General features: G+C 47.2%; 2 protein-coding genes and 1 pseudogene across 2 annotated transcripts; 1 reads left to right on the plus strand and 2 right to left on the minus strand.

Moving 5' to 3' along the window:
- The first annotated feature begins 10,718 nt into the window (after positions 1–10,718).
- LOC112895476 lies at positions 10,719–11,508 on the plus strand (annotated as a pseudogene).
- A 422-nt stretch (positions 11,509–11,930) lies between these two features.
- Positions 11,931–12,681, minus strand: LOC112872795 (E3 ubiquitin-protein ligase EL5-like). The gene has a single exon (XM_025935865.1). The coding sequence runs from the start codon at positions 12,540–12,542 to the stop codon at positions 11,931–11,933; it is 612 nt and encodes a 203-aa protein (XP_025791650.1). The 5' UTR covers positions 12,543–12,681.
- Positions 12,682–14,308: 1,627 nt separating this feature from the next.
- On the minus strand, positions 14,309–15,341 carry LOC112895485 (E3 ubiquitin-protein ligase EL5-like). The gene has a single exon (XM_025963440.1). The coding sequence runs from the start codon at positions 14,957–14,959 to the stop codon at positions 14,309–14,311; it is 651 nt and encodes a 216-aa protein (XP_025819225.1). The 5' UTR covers positions 14,960–15,341.
- Between the last annotated feature and the right edge of the window lie 2,800 nt (positions 15,342–18,141).

Raw genomic sequence — 18,141 nt, forward strand, 5'->3', positions numbered from 1 at the left:
GCGGCATGGCCACCACCGTGACGGCAACGGCGATGACGACCGCCTCCCCTCCGACGTCCACGCTCCCCGTCCCCTTCTCGCCGGTAGGCCGTGCCCTCCTCATCCTTCCCCTCTCCTCATCGATTTCTCGGTTCCTCGGTTCTTGAGGTGCTTGCCTGAGGTAGTTGAGATCCGTGGCGCATTTGTATAGGATCTTGATTCGATTTCTAGGGAAACCCGAGGTCGATCTGTTCTTGAGCTTCTTGCCCTAGGTCGTATGTTACTGTGGTCGATCCCTTCTTGGTTCTTGAGGTACTTGATAGATAGCAGAAGCTGGAGATTTTTCGCTGTTATCTGCATGAGATTCAATAGAATGACTTTTCTGTTGCATATCAAACTAGATTGGTTGTGAATCCAGTAACAAGAATGGTGGTATACTGTGAATCAAACTAGAAAAGTTTACGGGCTCTTTTCTGTACAAGATTGAGTTACTGGTGTGTAGCAAAAGAGCACAAGGTCACCGGCTCTTTTTCTAGCTCTTTGTTTCTGCTCAACCAAAGAAAACCGTCAGGATATACCTGCGAAATTTTGCATCAAGTCCAAGTTTCACAGGCAGTTGGATTTATAACTTTCGAGTGATCTAGTAGATTTCTACTGTTTGACTTTAGGAACAAAAGTTTTTCCACACCATAAAAGTTGCTGTCTGGATTTGATGGGATTCTGATTTTCTTTACAACAGTAAAACATCTGCTCTTACGTTACATTACTTCTGAAATTTTCCAAAGAAAACAGTTGCTGTCTATTTCTTGCTTTGGAAAAGGAACCTATCGCTTTGACTAAACTCAATATATTAGTTTCTAGCAATTCTTTGTATATTATTGTGTCATGTGTCTGTTTTGACTTGCAAATGTATGACCAAGGGGCACTATAGGCTTGCTGCTTCATACTCAAAATTGTAATAGCTTGCCTTTGTGCGTGCTAGCATGGTTATCTGCTTCCGATGTGAAGTCACTTGTGCGTATTACTGGTGCCCTTGAGCTGTTAAATCATGGTTTCTTGGCATTTTACTATGTGTACATTCTGCACTGCACAAAGTCGCAATCCTTTTGATGTCTGATTATTACTGGTGCTGATGTTCAAGGAACTAGCTTTAGGGAACAGCAATGGTTGATCTCTATTCAATCTTTTTGCATATCTTCTATATTGAGTTCCTATCATTCACTTTGCTGAACACAGAACAGAGTCATTCATTTTGTTAAACTGTTCTCCTGTCATTCACTTTGTTGCAGCTAAGTAAATTAGGCCATGACATGATTTCTTGAACATATGTTGTTACCTAACTATTCAATAAGCTGCCAATCAAGCTCGTGATTAAATAAAGCGGAATGCAACAAGTATGTTGACTAACCCATATCTCTCAGTGGTTTAACTGTTTGAAGGAAGATGGTGTCAAGGAAGATGAGTCAGGGGTGCCACCATCTTCATTGTCTTGGAGTGTAACAAGTTCTTGCATCTTGTCCAGGCAAAAAAGTGATTTCATTGTTGCGTCTGATGGAGTGTGTTTGTATGGTAATTTATTGCTCAAGAACTTAAATTGTGTTTGTATGTGCCGGATGAAATGAATGAGTTGGAATTAATTACTGTAACATTTGTTATTCCCCTTGTTTGGTCGTTTGGTTGTTCTCTGTTGGGTGATATTAAGTACTGTGACATTGGTCGTTCCCCGTGTTTACATTCCTGGTCCGTCGAACACTAGTTTTGCAACCCTATTTCAAATCCTGGTCTGAAATGGATGCTGACCAGGATCGAGTGTGTGACCAGGATCCACTTGATCCTGGCCAGGATTGGAGTTTGGTCTGGATTCAAACTTGAAGAACTGAACGAGGCCTCAACGGTTTTGGTTCATGCAGATGAAGCAACCGTCAGAAACTTTATGACTTTCACAGAACACCATCACCGTCAATGCCTATAAATCCTAGGAGAGAAATCAAGGAGCTCCACACCTCCCGATCCTGGTTATTTGCAACATGCTCTATCCGAAAGGAAATGGGAACATAACGCTAGCTACCGTGTTCAACAAGGATCTCATGCAAGCGGATGATCATGGATCATTAACATTAGACGCGCAGCGCAGCGGAAATAGAGTTGGGGTAGCTCGCCCCAATATAGTCGCGCGTCGGTGAAAAGGAAGCAGATCACGGCTCACAGCTCCTCCTCCTTGTCCCTCCGATTAGAACCACAGCAACGCCTCCTCGAAGTCCACACGTATGGGGCGGGAACTCCGGTCACTAGTGTGCTAGCACCGCGTGCTCGGCTAGGGTGCGTGGAGAAGAGAGGCGATGGCATTTAGGGTTTATAGCACAAGAGTGTTCACCGCCCATAGCCCCGCCTCTCATTATATAGATCCCACTTAGTGGGCCTTCACGCTGGAAGCCCATTAGGATTCTAATCCTTCTCGGATCAATATCCGGCCCACGCATGATTTCCTCTTGGGTATATCACCAACAATCTCCCACTTGCACTCGAGACAATCATAAATGCAAGTTTTCGTTGCGTGACCCGTAAGGTTTATATGTGAGTAGTTGTACTGCAAGAACCATTCTTGCACCACTAATCAGCAGAGGCACCTAGCAAGGCGTGCTGACTCCCGCGCACGTATAAAGATCATCTCGGCAAAAATCTTTGGATATACATATTCACTAATTCCTTTGCCTCAGGATACCAGTCAAGCTCAAGACGAGTGTCGTGCCATCCTTGTGATAGCTCGACCATTTAACTCGATCTTGCAGCGGATTACAATTTATGACTAACTCTTTAGTCCCTTTGTGATTATCTCTTTAATCACTTTGGTATGGTCATGTACTTTCTTAATCCAACCGTATCGAGGGGCCCAGAGATATCTCTCCTGTTGTCTAGGAGGGGCAAATTCCATTTTGATCCGCTCACATCCCATTCCATGTTTCATGATACACCCAAAGACTACTTTTATAGCCACCTAGTTACGGAGTGGTGTTTGGTAGCCCCAAAGTGCACCATTACGCACAGTGATAAACAATAGCCATCTTAGGTCAAAGGATTTAGCAGGTATACCACTCAAGACCAACTGATGGCACATTTTAAGACAACTACCTCCGCAGTGTCTCGAGGTGGGTCAATTCAACACCATGTTCCCTAACGTATGCTAGTGTCTCCATATCCATAATCTGTGAAATATGATCATCAATCAATACATATGCTAGTTTATAAACCATTGTTGTTCCTCGTAACAGCAAAACTAGGGATCATTTCAGATCATGTAGAACAAAAATATAATAATAAGAGAGTTTCACAAACAAGCCACGCACTTGTTAATCAATGTAAATAATTGTCATTTAGGGAACAAATAACACTTTATTGAATAAAACATAAACTTAGACATGATTACAATAATCTCCCACTCACACTAGAGTCAACCATGCAAATATCTAATACCCATGGAACTCATATGGGCCTAATGTCGGTATTTTTACCGTCGGCCTACCTAGGGATACCCTAAGGTAGGTGTTTATTTGGTGAGGGATCGCCGGATCTGGAACTTGAAGGTGAACGCAAGGACACAAGACACAGATTTAGACAGGTTCGGGCCGCTAGAGTAGCGTAATACCCTACATCCTGTTTGGGGTGTTGAATATTGCGCCCTGCGCTTGGATGTTGAGCTGCCTATAGGCGGCTCTCTGTTAGATCTCTCCCTCTTGGTGGCTCTAATTGCTCTTCTAGTTGCTCTGCCTATCTAGGTACCCCTGTCCTCCTTTATATATCCTAGGGGGCGGGATTCCTAGTAGGATTATAAGGTAGGAGTCCCAATTGGATTACAGCATATGAGTCCTAATAGGATTACAGCGGAATCCTAGTAGGAATCAGACTTCTTTTAGCTCTCGGGTAGCTTTCTTGCGGTACCCAGGGGATCTATCCCTGACACCTAACGCTTCTATTTTGAGAGGGCCTTCGTCAACGGATCAGCAATGTTTAAATCCGTGTGCACCTTGTAAATCTTCACATCACCTCTATCGATTATCTCACAGATAAGGTGATAGCGTCGCAATACGTGTTTGGACTTTTGGTATGATCTAGGCTCCTTAGCTTGTGCAATACCACTATTATCACAATAGAGGTCCATTGGACCGGATGCACTAGGAACAACACCCAACTCAAAAACAAACTTTCTAATCCAAACAGCCTCCTTCGCAGCTTCCGAAGCTGCTATGTACTCGGCCTCCGTTGTGGAATCTGCTACAGTTTTTTCTTGCTTGGAACTTTTTCGGCTCACTGCCCCTCCATTGAGGCAGAACACAAAACCAGATTGCGATCTAAAGTCATCCTTGTTAGTTTGGAAGCTAGCATCGGTGTAACCATTTACAACGAGCTCCTGCTCACCTCCATAGACTAGGAACTTATTCTTATCCTTAGTTTTTCTAAAGTACTTCAGGATATTCTTGGCTGCAAACCAGTGAGCCTCTCCTGGGTTTGACTGGTATCTACTTGCACACTTAGAGTATAGGCTATATCAGGGCATATACAAAGCATGGCATACATGATGGACCCAATAGCCGAAGCATATGGAATCACACTCATCTTCTCTTGCTCATCAGATGTCGAGGGACACTGACTCTTGCAGAGACTGACACCATGTGACATTGGCACAAAATCCTTCTTTGAATCCTGCATATTGAACCTTTTCAATACCATGTCAATAAATGTATCTTGGCTTAATCAATTAGCCTTTTCAATCTATCTCTATAGATCTTAATACCCAAAATATATGCAGCCTCACCTAAATCCTTCATTGAGAAACTTTTTTCTACTGAAGATTTAGTAGCTTCCAACATTGGAATGTCATTTCCGATCAATAATATGTCATCAATATAAAGGATCAGAAATATAACCACGCTCCCACTAGCCTTTTTATAAACACAAGACTCTTCCTCATTCTTGATGAAGCCAAACCCTTTGATACTTCATCAAAACGAATATTCCAACTCCGAGATGCTTGCTTTAACCCATAAATGGACTTTTGAAGCTTGCATATTTTTCCAGCACTTTTAGGATTGATAAAACCTTCAGACTGTATCATATACACATCCTCACTAAGGTTTCCGTTCAGAAAAGCTGTTTTGACATCCATTTGCCATATCTCATAGTCAAAAAATACGGCAATAGCTAGAAGAATCTGAATATACTTTAGCATTGCGACTGGTGAAAATATTTCATCGTAGTCAACACCTTGAATTTGTTTAATCAAGCTTTATGGATATGAACATTTCCATCCATGTCTATCTTTTTCTTAAAAATCCACTTGCACTCCACCGGTCTCACACCATCTATGGGATCAACCAAGTTCTAAACTTGATTTCCGTGCATGGATTTTATTCGTATTTCATGGCTCCAAGCCATTTCTCAGAGTCTGGTCCCATTATTGCTTCAGTATGGGTCTTAGGCTCATCATTATCCAATAACAATACGTCGTGCTGCCCCGCGGTTAGGAGTATGAACTTTTCAGGTGCGCGACGTGCCCTTACAGACCTTTGTGGGGCTCGTTCTTCCACAACAGGTTCTACAACTCCTTGTTCATCCCGTTAAGGTTCAGTGGGGGCTGAAACCGTTTCAGGTACTTCCTGAATTTCTTGAGGTTGCACCTTGCTCCCACTAACTCCTTTTGAGAGAAACTCTTTCTCCAAGAAGACACCATTGCGGGCAACAAACACTTTGCCTTCCGCCTAATTTAAAAATAATATTCTTTGGTTTCCCTCGGATACCCCACAAAGAAATAATTGTCTGATTTTAAGGTGAGCTTATCGGATATCAAACGTTTGACATAAGCCTCACATCCCCAAACTTTGAGAAAAGATAATACGATACGTTTCCCAGTCCATATCTCATATAGAGTCTTTTCCACAAATTTAGTTGGAACCTTGTTCAGTGCAAAAGTAGCAGTTTCTAGAGCATAACCCCAAAATGACAGTGGAAGATCAGTTTGGCTCATCATCGACCTAACCATATCTAACAAGGTTCGGTTCCTCTATTCTGATACCCCATTCCATTGAGGCGTTCTAGGCAGAGTCAATCGTGGAACAATTCCACATTGTTTCAGATGATCACCGAATTCGTGGGTCAAATATTCACCCCCACGATCAGATCGCAGAAATTTAATTATCTTGCCCAATTAATTTTGTACTTTATTCTAAATTTCTTTAAACTTTTCAAATGATTCGGACTTGTGCCTCACTAAGTAGATATATTTGTATCTACTAAATTCATCAATAAAAGTGATGAAGTATTGAAAACCACCTCTGGCTACTGAGCTCATTGGTCCACATACATCGGTATGTACAAGTCCCAACAAGTCACTTGCCCTCTCACTTTGACCAGTAATGGGCGCTTTAGTCATCTTCCCAAGTAAACAAGATTCGCACGTGTCAAATAGTTCAAAATCAAGTGAGCTCAATAAACCATCTTTATGGAGTTTTTCTATGCGCTTCTCATTTATATGACCTAAGCGAAACCAAATAAAAGTGGGATTCAAATCGTTCGGTTGAAACCTTTTTGCATTAATGTTATAAACAGGTTTATCCTCAAGATCAAGAATGTACATCCATTCACCAATGGACAATGAGCATAAAGTATATCATTATAATAAATTGAACAACGCTGGTTCTTTATTACAATCTTATAACCATCAACTTCTTCCAAACATGAAGAAGAAATATTGTTCTTACTCAAAGCAGGAATTCAATAACAATTATTTAATTTCAAAACTAATCCAGAGGGTAATGATAAGTGACAAGTGCCGACCGCCATGACCCCAACCTTTGCTCCATTGCTGACACAAACATCCAACTCGCCCCTTGCAAATCTTCTAGTCCTTTGAAGTCCCTGCAATGATTTACAAGTGTGAATCATCGACCCAGAATCAAATACCCATGATTCACTAAAAGATATAGAAATATTAATTTCTGTAATATTTATAACATTTAATAGGTGCAGCTATTGGAAAAGGATATCAAAGTTCTCAACTTTAATGAGGGAAGCTATTCTATCATGATTAAAAGCATATCGACCATATGAAAGACATGAGAGAATAGCATGACAGATAAATAAACATCACAAGCATATAATCATATTATATTGTGAACAGTATGGCCTTTTGCATCACAATGGGCTCCATCGTCATGGCTCCACGGTGACCTCCATTGCCATCCTTCTTGTCTTGTGGTGATCACCATCACCATCATGCTTGAAGCCTCCAAGGACAAATACTAAGTTACTACATCTAATAGCACTAGTAAAGTAAATTACATGAGGGGATCAAGCATCACATGTCGACACGCAGCCCGTTATACAATAATAGGACAACCTCAACCCAACCCAGTTGTTTCAACTTGTGACTTACAGGTTACACAACTTATTACACACAGATCATCATATGATATTGAGGTCATACCATTCACATCATACCCTACAAAGATGAGTTAGGCGCAGAACGTATTCTACCGTAGGGGTATGAAGAGGTTGCTATCAATAGATTGCAATGGCTCTTCGGGAAATCATAGATCGTATCTATAGAATCGCTACGAAAATCTCATCGGATTGATCCAATCAAGCCGATTTAGGGTCATTCATAATGTCCCTTATTTTCACTAGATCAATCACATTGACCATCGCGACAGATACATCGGAGAAGACCGCAACATATGACTTAGATACGTTGGTTCAATCTCTTCTGGTTTGCACAGTTAGCCCAGATGGTGATTCCAGCCGGTATGGGCATGTCTTGCACACAGTAGAGAAAGAACACGAACCAATCTACAGTTATCTTGATGCTATCAACTCTTACCGATCCTACACTAATCTATACATCGCATATGAACAGATTGTAAAACCCTAAACAAAGTATATCTCTATATGCGCATCCAGACCAAAGGCTAAACATGATTGCTCTGATACCACTAAAAGAAAACGAGGATGCTATGCAGATGATCATGGACCATTACCACTAGACGCGTAGCGCACGGAAGTAGAGTTGGGTAGCTCGCCCCAACGTAATCACACGTCAATGAAGAGGACGCAGATCACGGCTCGCAGCTCCTCCTCCTTATCCCGCCGATCAGTACCACTGCAACGCAACAGCGCCTCCTCGAAGTCCACACGTACGGGGCAGGAATGCCACTCACTGGTGTGCTAGCACCGTGCACTCGGCTAGTGTTGCGTGGAGAAGAGGGGGCGACGGTAGTTAGGGTTTGTGGCGCAAGAGTGGTCACCATCCACCGTCCCGCCCGTCATTATATAGACCCCACTTAATGGGACTTCACGTTGGAAGCCTATTAGGGTTCTAATCCTTCTCGGATCAATATCCGGCCTACGCATGATTGCCTCTTGGGCATATGACCAACACTATCCAACCTTCTTGGTTACTTACAGAATCATATTAGCTCTCCAAATTAATAAAACACCTGAATTTAGAGTCAATAATCAGACACTTTCTTCCACCTCCCCATTGCCTTCCTCCTCCTATTGAACTAGGTTTCAATTCCCCCCTTGTCTAGGTTGTGTTCCATACCTTGTGCATGGTCTGGCCTCCAACTCCTACACGCGTGACAGACTGATATGCAATTTGCTAGCGTTATAGAATCGGCTCGAGGTCTTGGGTAGGTTAACTAGAATATCCTTTTGCTGGTCTGATCCTACAACGCTAGCAAATTATGTAATATCCTAGTGGGGACCTCAAGGACACAATGTTACGATAGAAAAATACATGTCTTGCATGGGCCTTATGAGAGGAGGTTCCAGACAATGCCCTCTTCATCCCTAAACCCGAGCCTTCTAATTGTAAGCCTCCCGTCGGGCTTGCTCTTCTTTTTACCCTCAACAACCCAAGCATGATTGAGCTTTACTCCAAATAGAATCATAACATATGCTTGCGCATTTCAAAATCCAATATTCCTTTAGCATGCTCTTTCAAGTTCCAACCCAAAACAAAAGTTCAGATGGGAAAATAGAATTGTTCAGCTCAGAAAATTTATACACCCTAACATATGCTTGCGTCTATCACCTTCCAAAGTCCAAACCATTCTTTCCTCAAAACAAAAAAAAAGTCTGAAGCATTCATTAGCATGCTCTTCCAAGTTACAACCCAAAACCAAAGTTCATGCGGGAAAACAGAAATTTTCAGAAAATTTATACATCCAAACCTCAATTCTTACCATTCTTCAAAGTTAAAGCAAAAAAAATGGATCCCTTCACAGCATGCAAAATACATAACCATTTACACGGATGCCAACATAAGACAATTTCGATGCACACATCAGAAACATTAGGTCAATTTCCAGCAAAAAGTAATCATGTTCCATACATACATACATACATATGTACGTACGTACATACATACATACATACATACATACATTGCTGTATAAACATGCTATGCAAGCAAATTACATCGAGTTAATGAAATAAAGAGAATAGAGACATGCCTTAGAGAAGATAACTCAATCCATCGTATATTGTAACGGCTTGTATTTTAGGCAGATGCATATATTCCTTCTTTTGATAATGGAAATGTTATCTTCCATATAAATATAATTTATTAATCTCTTGGATCCAATTAATAAGTTCGATCAACTACCCTCAAGAGTGTCACACTGTAGTTTGGTTACTGTTGTTTATTTTCCAATTATGTCTGATATTTATTGTGATTTGAGAGGTATAAGAGGAAGGATGTGCGCACTCAAGTTTTTATCCTTCAATGCATTGCAGTATTTGCATAACAGCTAACAGAGAAAACATAGTAAGTTAGTATTGACAAATGGATTGACAAATGGATTGAAGAAAGCTTATACGACAAGCACTCACCTTGAGGGTAAATGATAGGTGTTAGCGGTGGTGAACACGTATTAGATTATCATGGAACACGTGGCGGACATGGTGCTTGCATGGTGGTGGTTGGATGACAAATGTAAACAATATGATAGATGTCATTCCGCTATGTATGCTTTGATGGTGGCATGAATGACATTTGTCATCGGAGGTAGCACCTAAGGCGGGGATGGTCTGCGGCAAAGATAAGTACAAATTTTGTTCGGTGACAGCTGCCAGTCCATGACAAGAGTCGAGCCCTATAAGAGTAGCCAGCTCGAGGTGGAAATTAGAATAGGAATCGCTGAGCAACCAACAATCCCGTGTGAGAGTGATCTCTTCTAAAGCGACAATGCTTTCCCCACTGCTTGTGGAGGAAGACACCGCTGCCAATAAGGTGCTTACCAATGACGACCTTCTAGGTGAGATCCTTCCGCGCATCCACTGCCCTTCTTGCCTTTGCTTGTGTCGCACTCACCTGCAAGCGGTGGCTCCGCAACGCCTCCAATGAGACCACCATCCACCGCTTCCGTTCACGGATATGATCCCATCTACTCGGGGTCTACGTCTCTATTGATGGCTTCTCTAACCCGAAGTTCGTTCTGCTACCTGATGCCTCAAGGCATGAGCTTGCAGTTGCACTCCAGCATGGTAACTTTAGTTTTAGTAACATGGATTGCCCATTGCTGTGTATTTGGGATTGCCGCAACGACCGTGTCCTCTATGGATTCAGCGAATCCTTTAATGTTGCCCTTGGCCCTGCTGTGAGGGCGCCACTACGGTGCCCTGGAGAAAATACGGTCATACTCCCGCCACAACCATCCACAACCTGGCCCAATTGTCCCCATGCTATGCTCCTTCCTGATGATGACAGTGATGACACCTCATGTTATCGTGTCGACATCGGCAACAAGGACCGGACAGTCTACGCGAGGGTATTTGTCCTACGTGCTAGCACCTGGACCACTCAACCCTGGCTGATCTCGCTAAGTCTCCACAGAAGATCCTGACGATGACTCTGCTCATGCGCGGCAGATTTACATGTTGACCATTGCAGGATACATTGGATCTAGCCACCACAGGATTCTCTATTGTTGATCTCCCGAGAGGTGTGGAATTTGAGTACACCGGCAACCTTGTCCCTTGTCGGGGAGACAACACTGTTCTCTACCTCTTCAATGTGAAGGGAGACAAGCTTAGTGTCTGGTTCCGGATGATGGATGACAACAGCAGCGTTGGAAGCCGCCCTGGCGAGTGGCTACTCAGGGACACCATTTCCCTACTTGACACATGTGGCCATCTCATGAAGCAGGGTGGGGAGCCGTTAGATGGGCAGGAGTGGGAGGAGGCCGTTGTGTCGATCGTCGGCGTCGAGACAATGCTGAGTTCGTATTCTTGGAGTTTGAAGAAACTGGTGTCATTGCGTACATGCATCTCAAGAGCAGAAAGGTGAAGAAGGTATACCAGAGGCACCCAGACAACGATTTTGCTATAAGTGTTCTTCCGTTCATGATGGTCTGGCCTGTCGTCTTCCCAGAACTAGGTGTAGATGAAGGTGAAGGACTGCAGCAAGAGTAGCCACCCCAGTATAATAACCAGGACCTTGGCATTGGATGTCGCGCCGTCCTAGAGTTTATATATACTTTCTTTAATCTGAATAAGCTAGTTTATAGGTTCAGGACGTAGAAATGGAGCCTTGGGCATTGTGAGATTTCTGTTGTTCTGATCTTTGAACAGCTTTGCTTTTCTCTGGTGCTCCTTAAGACTTCAGCTGCATTAACAATTATGGTATATTTGTTCGCATTCTCTAATTCGTCCGGTCCGTGTTTGATTTAGAAGCTACAATTTTGTCGATTATTACACCTTCAAATTTGAATGTTTGTACAGGGTTTAGAAAAATTGCGTAGGTTTACTTTCTGCAGGTGATGAGATACTAACTCTACCTAAAATCTAACTATGTCCTGCTGTGCTGATTACTAAATCTACACATTTACCAATCCACAGTTCAGTTTTTCCTTTTCTTACAAGTCTCGATTGTAAAGGAGATAACGGACGAGACAACGTCATACTACTTGGCCCGGTAGTGACGCGAAGACATCGCACCTGCACACCGGGCACGTCGAGTGCCCGTGCAGCCACTGGTCGATGCACCGCTGGTGGAACACGTGCAGGCACACCGGCAGCCGCTTCACCATTTCCCCCTTCTCCACCTCGCCCAGGCACACCGGGCACTCCGGCGCGCCGTCCGGCAGCGCGCCGCCCCGCTGCTCGTACGCCGGGATGGCGGCGGCGGCGGCAACCGCCCGTGCACCGCCGTGAACCGGCCCCTCCCTGGGCAGCACGGTCATGACGGCCTGGCCTTGCCGTCGTCTCCGCACCGCGAACTGCGGCAGATCGCTGCCGCCGCGGCTGTCGTCGCCGCCGGCGCTCCAGGCTCGCCGCGCGCGCCTGCACGGCAGGCAGAGCTGCGACCCGGCGCCGCGCAGGCACCGCAGGAGCGCGGACCACGGGAAGAGCGAGGCGCAGAAGACGGGGTAGATGCTGGCGTTGACGCAGACGACGGCGAGGATGATACGAGGCGTCCTCATGCCGCGGACGTGCGCGTAGACGAGGAGGCCGGTGCCGCCGACGCCCACCGTGTTGATGAACGCCAGTATCATCACGCGGCAGGCCATGGCGGCGGCTCGGCTTGGGCCCCAGATTGCTAAGTGCTTGCCTTGCTACATGCTCCGAGTGATGGAGTGATGCGGTTGAAGACGAGTGAATTTCCTTGGTGTGGACGCCGGAGAGATTTCGGTTGAAACTTGTCTGGTTTTGCCAAGATCAGTAATAGCCTCGCACAAGTAGTGTTCCTGTAGAAATTGTTTTTTTAAGTATCGCACATAGGAAGCAACAGTTGGAACTTGGAAACCAACAAAGAATTCTGTTCTTGTCGCTTCTAAAAGGGGATGACTTTGGGGACACAATTTTGTTAGCGGAAAGCCAAACAAAACTTGGTGTTTTGGAGACATCCAACATACTTCACATTGATCCACACTCCAAAACAGCAAAAGCAGAGCAGCAGCAATGGTACAGCATAGGCCACGAGGCCTGATTTACTCTATTGGCGTGTCATATAGCGAGGAAATAATCGGAGTTGATTTTTGTGTTCCTCTTTCCTCAATGGCACTCCCGACTCGTGACGTCGCCAACTTTTGGGGACAGTCTAAGTTCAACGCGCGTCTATTCGTCAGAGCTGCGATGAGAATTCATATTCATCCAATCATATCAATCGTATCGCCTCGGTTCCGCCCTCCAGCAACCATCCCGGCGGCGTCGCCATCTTCGATCCGCCTCCAACACCCACCTCCACGCTAATCCGGTGACGTCGAGCTCGCCGTCCAAAATCCGGCTCCCCGTTATCCCCCGACTGCTGGGAGCCGGCAGCATCCCCGCCACCTTGCCGCGCCATCCTTGCAACCCGCCTCCACTGCTGGGCTTCCCTACCCCTCCTCCCCCTGGTGGCGGAGGACGGATTAAAACTAAGGTGTTGCAGAGTATATTGATCTTCAAGCAAATCAATATAAATAGTAGAACTGAATAGAAAATAGTTAAAGAATTGTACTAACATGGAAAAACAAGATATGGCAACAACCATACCCTGCCATGCTGGTTCTCCGCCACTGCTCCCCCCTTCCCACTTTAAAATTGCCGGACCTCAATGAGGAAGATGAGCAGAAGCACGGCAGTGGCCTCTGCGATGCCTCGTATCTCATCCGTGCGCGCGGATGAATAGATTCCGCTTTCCTCCCTGCCTAACTCTTCCCAATTAAAATGGTCCAATTTGTCCTTTTTTTCGAGGAGACCAACCTAAACCACCACCTTAGAAATTAGGCTGCAACAAGTATAATTGGCAGGGCGGCTCATGTGTTTTACCGTTGAACTTTATTTCAAGTTGGATGAACAACCCAATTTTATGATTATCACGTTACTTTACTTAATGAAAAATCTACAATATATAGGAATATAAATATGCAAATAAAATAATTAGAAAAATATAAGATAGAGTATTTCAATATATAGTGAAACACTTGAATTCAATAATCCAGAATACGATATGAAATATTTTCTATGAATACTATGCAGAGCCTCCCGTGTGGTCTGTGCGTTTGCTGAGTATTTCCGGACATGATGGATGTTGGGTTGGTATGGCAATGACACGGAGCCAGCCAGCAGAGACAAGAAATGTACGTCGGGGCGAAATGGCACCCAAATCTTTGGAAGAAACGTGTCACCGCTCCTTTTATACCTTTTTCTTTACATGTGCCTATAATTTTTCTTTTTGCGAGGTGCCTATACTTAACAAAACAATAATCAACTGTACATTTCGCAAATCACCATACTACATAATACACGGCCAATTTATGGCTCTAGAGACGAATTGGCAAGATGAAGAACGACGTCATACTACTTGGTCCAGCGGCGGTGCGAAGACGGTGCACCGGCAGACGGGGCACGTGCAGTGGTCGCGAAGCCACAGGTCGATGCACTCCTGATGGAACGTGTGCAGGCACACCGGCAGCCGCTTCACCATCTCCCCCTTGTCCACTCTGCCGAGGCAAACCACGCAGTCCGGCGCGCCGTCGGGCCGCGCGCCGTCGCCCGGCTGCTCGTACGCCGGGATGGCGGCGGCGGCGCCCGCCGGCGCTCCGCCGCGCACGGGCGGCTCCCGCGGAAGCACGCTGATGGTATAAGCACGACGGCCCTGCGCCGCGAGCTGCGGCAAGGCGGCGCCACCGGCGTCGTCGTCGCTCCTCCGGCGACGCCGCCGCGCGCACCTCGACGGCAGGTGGAGCAACCAGAGGGCGGCGCCGAGCGGCGGCTCCAGGCACCGCCCCAGCGCGGACCACGGGAAGAGCGAGCCGCAGAAGGCCGGGCAGACGGTGGCGTTGACGCCGAGCCAGAAGACAAGGAAGACGGAGACGACGGCGATGCCGCCCGCGCTGTGCGGCGTCCGCGCGAGCTTGACGAGCGCGAAGACGAGGAAGGCCGTGCCGCCGAAGCACACCGTGTTGGCGATGGCCAGCCCGTACACGCGGAAGCAGCAGTCCATGGCGGCGAGCACGGCCGGCGCGGCGATGGAGACTTGGCTGTGGCCGGAGCCTGAGTGCCTGACCCGATGATTCACAGCTCGCCCTGGTCACGTTCGCCGCGGCGTATGGGCATCGTAAGACGATAGGATTCGTAAAATTCGCAGAAATTCATCGGGAAGTTGCGAGGTCCTTGCTCATTTGGGCTTGCGAAACGGCAACGGAGACATGGTAGAAGAAGCCGTGTGTTTCTCTGGGAGCAGGAACCGTCGCAAGTGACAGGTCATCGGCAAGTACAAGGTATTCTCCTCCGTCGTAAAGCCAGCGGAGCAAAACAGGCGATGGTGTATTGTATTCTGGCCGGGCCCGCTGATTTCGTCTCTGTCAAGGGTCAACCGTATTTCAATGGGGACATTATCGTTTTAGAATTATTAAGACCCCGTTTGGAAGCTAAATTTAGCAATTATGGATCCAAACACGTCAGCTAATAGAGTAGCTAATGACATTCCAACTAATTAAAATAGTTATCTTATTAGCTAATTGAAACCAGCTAAAAATGTTAAAAGACCAATTTACCCCACCCTTGTTGATTTTCCCGCACTACCAGCATCCTTGTTGTCGGTTCCAGAAATGGCTGGCAGCTAAACCAACTCGAAGTGTGTATCACGCGTTATGATCGGATTTTCCCGCACTACCAGCATCCTTGTTGTCGGTTCCAGAAATGGCTGGCAGCTAAACTAACTCGAAGTGTGTATCACGCGTTATGATCGGATGTGGTCTAGCACGTAATGACTCAAGATTTATACTGGTTCAGGCAATCGTGCCTTACATCCAGTCGGTGATCAGTCGGTTGTATTGCTTGAGCCCAGGTGCTCGTGAGAGTTTGGGGAGTTACAAGCTTGCGAGTGGATGATGTGGTGTGATCGAGCTCTGTCGAGGTCTAGGTTTCTTATCCTTCCTAGGCGGATGACCCTTCCTTTTATAGTCCAAAGGGGGTCACCCATTACAGGGAAACTAAAGGTAGAAAGAGTGAGGTAGAAAGGGAGAGTGTTCCTTCCTTCACCGGTCGGGATTGTCAGCTCCACCAGCCGAGGCCACCAACTCTGTCAGTCGGGGCCGTCCAAAAACCACCGTCCAAGTCCTGCGTCGTGGGGCGGCCTTCTTGTCTTGTCCCTGTGCGTTGTGCTCCGTCGGTCGGGGGGCGAGGGTGCGACGATAAGTATGGTACGGTAGTCACGCTCTGTCCTGGCGCTATGCCCCGTCACTCTGTTGTGACGGAGGCGTGTCCGCCGCATCATGATGACATTGCGTCCCGTCCCTTCGTGAGGACGATTGGTGAAACTGCATCCTCCTGTAGTGGCAGTAAGAGGGACTGTAACCCCCATGGGGGGATTGGTTGGCCCTGTACGGTAGTTGACTTTGGTGCATTCGTGCTTATCCTCAGCACCTGGCCCCAAGGACGGTTAGCGTGCGAGGCCTGGATGGCCCCATGCCTCGTCGGTCGGGGAAAGTGCTACGTACGTGGCGGAGTTCAGTTGGCGTCTTAGGTCGGAACCATAGTACGGACCTAGACCTTGGTCGTCCCCTCAGAGGGGACATGGGCCGAAACTCCAGCCGACCGGCCGGTCGGCCGGTCGGGCCTGTGGGCCTGGACAGCCTAGGGTAAGTCAAGGCTCACGAGGACGCCTATTTGACCCACGCGTAGTCTTAGGCCATCTAGAATGCTAGCAAGAAGTGGGCCCGCTAGGGACCCTAGGTCCCTGGACCCGTCACAGACCTCCGAGGGGCTTTGCGATTTGTTTAATTGCGAAGGCGCTATTCTCACCGCGCCGTGTTTTTGCTTAGAGTAAGAGGTCGCATCGCTCTGCCTTAGCCGTAGAGAGACACCGTGTAAGAGAGGCTCCCCCTTGTGACCACGAGTCAATCGGGGTTGCCTTGATCTGACCGTGCAATAAGTGTGCCGCAGCGGTACCAGCTGCCTGCTTTTTGGTGTGAAACATCAAGGCCTGCCCGATCCGTCGCATCGGCCTACCGCAGAGGGGCTCCTCCCTGTTTCCTCATGAGGATTTCCATCCTTTTGAGGCAGAGCCGCGCTCCACACGGCGAAGCTGCCTTTCGGGAGAGGGGGTGCCCGAGCGGCTATAAATAGAGGCCCCCAGGACCCTATCTTTGAACCCATCTAGAACCTGAGTCATGGGCAAGCCTTGTCTTGTATAATGGAGTTGCTCTCAGCTTGTGTGCGTCCGCCCGACGGAGTCGGTGGTTCCTTTAGCATCTAGTGCTAGAAGAATGCTTGCGAGAAGCAGGGGATAGCGCGTAGGCAACATGGTGCGCCCGAGCTTCTTCCAAGCTTGGTCCTCCGAGTGCTTGGCTCAGATGATCGAGGGGAGCGGGTGCGCAGGCAAGGCACCGTCTCCATTGGGCAGTCGGCGCGGCTTCCCCAGGCGCCTTGGGCGACCACGGGGGAGGCATCGGCTCCATGTGGAGGATGTGTCAGTGTTTCCACCGTTCGGGTCTAGGTACGGGGAGGAACTCCTCGTCCCTTCCTAATGCGGAGCATGCCTGCGGGAGTTACCTAGAAGATCGAGCTCCTCGCTATCACCTGAGACGGCAAGGGAGTTCAGTTGGCAGCGGCGGCAAATGGACTACTCGCTGGCGTCCCCTGTGGAGGTGCCCTCGGTGCCCTTGAGGAAGTGGGTGCAAGAAGAAGTCTTGCAAGGAAGAAGCTCCTCACAATCTTCCCGCACTTGTAGCAGCCCTCCTAAGGTTACCAGCGTTACCACCCTGGTGGTGGTAATGGGTTTTTTCGTACTTTGCAATGGCCGTAGGCCGACTGTACTTTGTAATACTTATTCGTGTTTATGCCGAGGAGCATTGTATTTGCCACGCCCGTCCGTGAGTCCGGTCGGAGGCTAGAATTTTTCATCTTTTTCGAGTGGAAATGCAGTGCCCCGACTCGCCGCACCTTTGCTACGAAGGAGGGCAGTCGGGTCGACGGCGTCCTGGGCGCATATGCGTGGAAGTAACCCCGTCCACGGTCTCCGAGACCGGAAGGGTTGAACCGTCATCACTTGCCTCGATGGCACGAGTGACGGGTTCGGTGACCTCTTAACGGGTGTGCCCGAGCATAATTTTGGGCGTCCGAGTGGAATCCGGATCCGTCGTTCGTGACGGGGTCGGCATAGCTCGTAGATGCCATTCCACT

This window comes from Panicum hallii, chromosome 1 (assembly GCF_002211085.1).
Source record: "Panicum hallii strain FIL2 chromosome 1, PHallii_v3.1, whole genome shotgun sequence".
Lineage (NCBI taxonomy): Eukaryota > Viridiplantae > Streptophyta > Magnoliopsida > Poales > Poaceae > Panicum > Panicum hallii.

Bases quoted from the DNA above. Each gene is read 5' to 3' on its own strand.
- LOC112895485 (XM_025963440.1), bottom strand. From the start codon at position 14,959: ATGGACTGCTGCTTCCGCGTGTACGGGCTGGCCATCGCCAACACGGTG.
- LOC112872795 (XM_025935865.1), bottom strand. From the start codon at position 12,542: ATGGCCTGCCGCGTGATGATACTGGCGTTCATCAACACGGTGGGCGTC.